Genomic DNA, 7,145 nt, shown 5'->3' on the forward strand with positions numbered 1-7,145 from the left:
TTGTGGTCCATTTAACCCTCTAAATACTATCTGATCGCCATCTCAAATTGCATGCTCCTTCTTGGTCACATACTCTTACCTTATTTAAAATTTCGAGGCGATCGGACTATTATTGCGACCTACAGAGCAGCTACAAAATCGAATAAATATTATGTTTTTGGTCTATGTCACCCGCTAAATATTTCACGTTCATTACCAATTAAAATAGCGATATATTCTGATGTGAAACCGACCTCCATACCAAATTTCGTGACGATCGGTCCATAATTGCGGCCTGGAGTTTGATTACAATTTATAATGGACAGACGGACACACGGACGGACGGACGGACACACATCTCAAAATCGCTTTATCTCGCCGAGATATGAAGATTGGTATACCACATTGGGGGGTCTCCGACGAATATTTCGCGGTGTTACATGAATTTTTACCAGAACAAACTTATAATACCCTTTCCACATAGTGGTGTAGGGTATACAAAGCTATGTGTTTCAATGGTCCTTGAAAAAATATTCTTCAAAAAACCAAGTTCGCTTCTATGATGGCCTTTCAAAAAATTTAAAATGGTTTGCATTTTTTACTTTTATTTTTAAGAAAAATATAATAAATAAATGTGTATATCAAAATTGTAAATATTATTATTTATAAATATTTTTATAAATACGTATGAAAGACACATTTAGTTTGTACCATTTGTTATTCACTGTCTCTAATAACGTCACCACAAAACAATTTGCAGCAACTTAAGAGAATACGCGCGCCAATCCAAAGAAGACGACAATGGTCATCAGAACTGGAACCATTGATGTGGAACCGTTGCACAATTCACCGGAGCACACATCACAAGATAGTTGATTTGATAACAAATCGGTGGGATTTAGTTTACAACCCTTCTCGGTATGAGAAATATCACCAAAATAGCAGGTACGTACAATGTGTATGCCGCCCATTTCTATATGATGAGGAGAAGGAGGGGGGAAAATGAAAATGTTTTAGTTTTCAAAATTTGTTAAGATTTCTCAAAATGATGTCATCAACATTTTTTCGTAATTAATTATTTTATAGTTTTTTGGATAATTTGCATTTGCGTGATACTTACTGGCATCCACAGTTTGTTTCATACAGCCGGTATTATTGAGATTTGTTCCAGTAAGCCAAGATATTAAATAGGCGGGAACAGCAGCTTTACTGCAATCGACTTTCATGCTTTCTTCGGGCTCGAATTGTTCACCACATTTCTTATTTGACATTGAATCGCATTGGTAGCAGTGTACAGCAAAGGCTAAAATATAAAAATATTGTATTGAATTAAAAAATATTGAAATATAGTTTTATTAAAAAAAAGTGTTAATAAAACACTTTTACCGGAATCTTAATTCAACTTTTCAAAACTGATAACATTTAAAACTTTGATTTGATGTTGTTTTGTGAAAAATTCACGTAATCCATTTTTACAGCTGCAGAACTTTTGTCAATAAATATTTTTAAAATAAATATTTTCTATCGTTGTACTTACCAGTGGTGGCCAAAGTGGCAATAACGGCAATAGCCAATAAATATTTGAATGAAGACATTTTCCGATTTAAATTCAAAAACAACTGCTGTGTTTTTTTTCAATTCAATATTTTATTACGCTTTTCTTTTTCCACACACAAACGTTCTCAAGGAAAGTCAAATACGAACTGCCTTTTTCTGTTTGACATTATGTGGGTAGTTGTTTCTTTGAGAATTCACCATTCGCCAATGTTGAGTGAATGTTGTTGGAGTATTTATGTTTGGGGTGTGTGTGCCTCAGTTTTACAGAGTATTTGACAAGTGCTAACTTGTGAAATACTCACTGAGTACAAGCAGCCATTGAGTTCCATTTGATTCTTAACTCAAAAAATTAAGTGGGACAAGGGGAAATTATGCAGCCAGCAAAAACATCTGTGGTGTTTTTTAATTTGAATGTGGCTGGAAATTGAATTCAAAGTGGAATTATTCGTTAGGAAGGCATATGCATGTTGATCGTTAGACAAACATGTCTACATATGTACATATTTAATGGCCATAAAAGACAAACCTACTGATGCCACTTGTAACGACGTGATTAGAACACAATATAGCGGCTTATAAACTTTAGGGGTTTATTCTTTTATAGTAGCGTTTTTATACCCTCAGCATTTTTGCTAACGAGGGTACATACATATACTTTCATAAAATGTGGCAAATGAGGCAAAATGTGCCTCATCGAAAAAATGGTTTTAGACCGCAAGTATATTTGGACAATTTGGAGTCGATTTAGCAATGTCCTCAGGAATGGATGAACCGGACAATATTGGTTCACTCCTTCAGGTACTTCCCCCACAAAAGTTCGAAAATGTTTGGAGACTTTGTGCGAACGATAACTATTGAAAGGAGTAACCGATTTGGTCCATACTTTACACATCGTGAAATTTCTATCAGACTTAAATGAGATTCCAATGTGTACTCAATCGGTCCACTACTGCGGGTACCCCCACACAAAATTTCGGATATGTTCAGTTTAGGACCTGCTCTCGATTCGCTTTGATTTTTGTTGTAAGAACTTGTATTTGCTGCCCCCATCACGACGGTACTTGTTTTTCAGGGGCAAGTCCATACTTCCTGAGAAAATGGCGCTCAAGGTCCCTATTAAGATGATACAAATTTTTTGAGTGGCAATTCGACACTTCTTGAGAAAATGACCCGAAAGCTGTAAAAAACCCCTAGCAATGCTGGTCCAAACTTTTGATCTCGAAATTGGATAAATAAAACAAGTGAGAGAAAAGGCTATAGTCGGTACGGCGCCGACTATGTGATACCCTACACCACTACCCCTGTGCATTATCTTTTCACTCGAAAACATTTCTTTTAGGGAGATACGAAAGTTTTCACCTATCTGGCTTTTATACCAAATGACTTAAGGCGAACTGAACCAAAATCAATCACCAACATCAATATGCTTCTATCTCTGTGTGAAAATTTCGTGATGATCCGATCAAAATTCCGACCTGTAGTGTGATTGCACAAAAAGTGGAAAAAGGGATGTATTACCGACTATTGCGATATCTCTATTATTTTACCACCTATGCCAACCTACTTTGCATAATTTTTAAAATGGGATTTTCTACTTTCTCAGTCAGGCGTTGCTTTTAGATGGTCCCCAACCAAAGGTGTGATATTCGTCATTATTATTAAAATCGCAAAAATTTAAAATTGGGTTTTATTTGCGACTATTGTGATATCATGTTTGTTTGATCACCTACGGGAACTTACTTTACATCATTAGAAAGGCGATATTTTCTACTTTCATTGTCAGGTTTTTCTTTTGGTATACCTCATATAGAAGCTGAGATATTCGCTTTGGAAAAAACATTGTCTTTTTATCCAAATAAGTTTTTTGCCCATTACGACCCCTAAATAGTATGCGACCATTACCAAAATCAATAGGCTTTTTCATCTGTGATACCCCCATTAACCCTCAAATTTCATGACGATCCGATCAAAATTGCGACCTGTAGCGTGATTTCCAAAAAAAATTGAAAAATGGGATGTATTACCGACTATTGCGATATCTCCGTTATTTGGCACCTACGCCGACCTAGTTTGCATCATTGTAAAGATGGAATCTTTTACTTTCATGGGCAGGTCTTGCTTTTGGAATGTCCCCAACCAAAGCTGTGATATTCGTCATTATAATTAAAATCGCAAAACTGAAATTTTGGGTTTTATTTGCGACTATTGTGATATCTTCGTTGTTTGATCACCTAAGAGAACCTACTTTACATCATTAGAAAGGTGATATTTTCTACTTTCATTGTCAGGTTTTGCTTTTGGTATACCCCATATAGAACCTGAAATATTCGCTTTGGAAGAAAACGTTGTCTTTTTATCCACATACGTTTTTTGCCCATTCTGACCCCTAAATATTATCCGACCATCACCAAAATCAATAGGCTTCTTCCCCTCCGGGACCCTCATCAACATCCAAAATTTCGTGACGATCCGATCAAAATTGCGACCTGTAGCGTGATTACAAGGTTTAGATGGACAGACGGACAGACTGACGGACGGACACACATAGCCAGATCGACTCAGCTCGTCGAGACATTCATTTTGGTATATATACATAAGTATGGGTCTACGACCATTATTTCGATGCGTTACAAACTTTTTGGCCAAACCAACTTATAATACCCTCCCCACATAGTGGTGTAGGGTATAAAAATTACTCCAAATATTGTCATTTGTTAATAAAGCGTTTTCACGTGATATTAGAGTGTTTAAATTGCGGACCTACAGCCTGTTTTTGTCAAAATGCTTGCCTGTCACACGAACCGTTCGTAATAAAACGTATACGTTAAAAATTTTGTTCTTGTAAAATTTTACGAACCATTCGTCTTTATCTAAAAACCTTCTTTTATTTCGGAAAAGCTTTTATATTTCAGGGTTTCCGTAATGCTTATTTTGTGGATTTTGCATCTGTACGTAATATGTGTTGCTTGATGGAAACCCTATAAACAGATGACAAACAACAAAGAAGACATAAATGTAAACAAATTTATCAGAAAATCAAAAAATAAAAATTATCAAAAAATAATTCGTAAAGGCTTTACCTAATTAATTGCGTGTTGCGTGTGCGTTCGAAAAAAACAAAAACAAAATACATGTATTTCAAATTGACAACAAAAACAAATACATGTATTTTGTTTTTGTTTTTTTGAACGCACACGCAGCCATAAAATGTGAAGAATCGGCGGTACTTCCTTCTTCTTCTGTGCTTCTGTGAAAAAATAAAATAAAAAGACATTTGCCACCAGTTTTTCATCCGTTTTGTGCAATTTATTATTACTCAAATAATTCAGTTTTCATTCAAAACGATGGGTCTTTTCCATTTGTTTATTTCTGACGTATTCGTTCGCGTGATTTTGTTACGAGAACCAAAAAATTACGAAATTGAAAATCTTTTATTTTTTTTCACACGAATACAAACGTCATTTGCTATGAAAACCAAATTGTGTTTTCGTTCGTGAAATCGACGATCGAATGGGCAAAAACTTTTTACAAAAACAGGCTGTTAATATCAATCCCGAAAAATTTGATTATTCCTGTAGAGAAACATTAGACGTATATTTGAAGGAATATTTCTGATACTACATGGCGGTAAGTGTACATAAAGTCCTCTGTCATGGAAAGGATCCTTCACATCGGACAACATTCTGAAGAAGCTCAGGAGGAAAGAAACAAAGAGTGCAGGAAGTATCGCGAACTCTTTACAAGAAAAACTTCAAAATAATTCATTAACAATAGTATTTAAAAAAGAACAAATATTGTTTATTTATAAAATGTAAATAATATATATATGCATTAGGCCGGGGCGATTTGAAAACCTTAATGGGCCCTTCGCGTTTCTGATTCCTGGGGTTGAACTGAGCAAAAAAGTCTACTGGACCATATATCTACCGTGAAAATCGAGATTTTGACTTTAAGTTTTTTATTGACGTTTTTTGGATATTTTGGCATATAACAGCCAAACCATTGAGATTTTCGGTCCAACACAAAGACAAACATTGTAGCCAAGACAGTAATTGAAAACTCTCTAATACATCGCAAAAGCATTGGAACGCTCCTTCAGGCAGTTTTGGCCTTAAGAATGTGCAAACTTTTCGGAAAATGTCGATAAATGACATTGTGCTACAAAATTTCCTCAGAAAAATATTCAAGTGTTCTGATGCAAAATTATATCGTGTTGGGATCCATGGACAACGACAATGCCTTTATTTCGCTTGGGTTAATTCGTTTTATTTTTTTATAACGGTAAAAGTAGTGAAAATCTGGGTTTCTTACATTTTCAAATTTAAACGGGCATATCTTATTTTTTCCACAACGGATTTCTTTTGATCCTTCTTCCTTTTAAAGGGGTGAATAATGTCTTTTGAATAAGCTATTATTGTTTTAAATCGGTTAACAAATGGCTAAGTTATAGTGGTTTATGTCTGAACAAGTAATAAAGTATCAGTCGGCTTTGCCGGCAGAGATATACCCTCAGCCTGTGTATATTGAAAAATTTTTGGGCGCTTGAACCGACAAAAATGTTGATTAGGATTAAAGATCAAAAGTTTTGCGGAGGAGATACTAAAAAGAATGGATCTCCAGCCACTACATATGGTGCCATAGGGGGTTTTTACACCCTTCGGGCTGTTTGCTCAAGAAATATGGACTTGAAAAAAACTTTTACCATCGTAATTGAGGCAGCGAATGCAAGTTGCTTCAACAAACATCAAAGTGATTCCATATCAGGTCTTAAAGTGAACTTATCCGAAATTTTGTGCAGGAGGTATCGGATGGAGTGGACAAATATAGTCCATATTTGAAACTGATCTATATCTGGTAGATATATTAGGATGTGTAAAGTATGGACCAATTCGGCCACTCCCTTCAAGAGTTACCGTACGAACAATTTGTCCGAACATTTTTGAACTTTTGTGGGGGAGGTACCTGAAGGAGTAGACCGATATGGCTTATCTTCGAACTTAAGCTATGTTTGGACAAAATATTACTAAGGCCAAATTTTAGATCGAATCGGCAGATCCGTTCGAGAGTTATCTTGCGCTCCAACCACCCCACAAGGTGTCATAGGGGTTTTTTTCAACTTTCAGGCTATTTTCTCAGGAAGTACGGACTTGCCCCTGATGAAACTTGTACCGTCGTATGGGGGCGGTGAATAAAAGTTGCTACAACAAAAATCAAAGCGATTCGAGAGATGGCCCTAAACTGAACTTTTCCGAAATTTTGTGTGGGAGGTACCCGAGGGCGTGGACCGATTGAGTCCATATTGAAACCTTATCTAAGTCGAATACACATTTCACGATGGGCAAAGTATGGACCAAATCGGTTACTCCCTTCAAGAGTTACCGTGCGCACAAAATTTCCGAACATTTTCGAACTTTTGTGGGGGAGGTACCAGAAGGAGTGGACCGATATAGCCCATCTTCGAACCTAAACTAAGTTTGGGCAAAATATTACGAAAACCAAAATTTGAACCGAATCGGTTCATCCGTTCGAGAGTTATCGTGCGCTCCAGCCAGCCAGACAGACGGACGGACATTGCTCAATCGACTCCAAATTGTCTGAAACACATTTCG

The 7,145-nt window shown here is 36.3% G+C and overlaps 1 protein-coding gene across 1 annotated transcript; it reads right to left on the reverse strand.

The window, feature by feature from the left end:
* Positions 1 to 564: 564 nt before the first annotated feature.
* On the reverse strand, positions 565 to 1,743 carry LOC141393270 (UPAR/Ly6 domain-containing protein CG9338-like). The gene is made up of 3 exons (XM_073966259.1): positions 1,517 to 1,743; positions 1,100 to 1,282; positions 565 to 952 (listed from the first exon to the last, which is right to left on the reverse strand). Exons 1-3 carry the CDS (start codon positions 1,572 to 1,574, stop codon positions 744 to 746), a joined length of 450 nt encoding a protein of 149 aa, XP_073822360.1. The 5' UTR covers positions 1,575 to 1,743; the 3' UTR covers positions 565 to 743.
* Between the last annotated feature and the right edge of the window lie 5,402 nt (positions 1,744 to 7,145).

The sequence above is a fragment of the Musca autumnalis genome, unplaced genomic scaffold (genome assembly GCF_047663935.1).
Source record: "Musca autumnalis isolate F117 unplaced genomic scaffold, ASM4766393v1 scaffold_2, whole genome shotgun sequence".
Lineage (NCBI taxonomy): Eukaryota > Metazoa > Arthropoda > Insecta > Diptera > Muscidae > Musca > Musca autumnalis.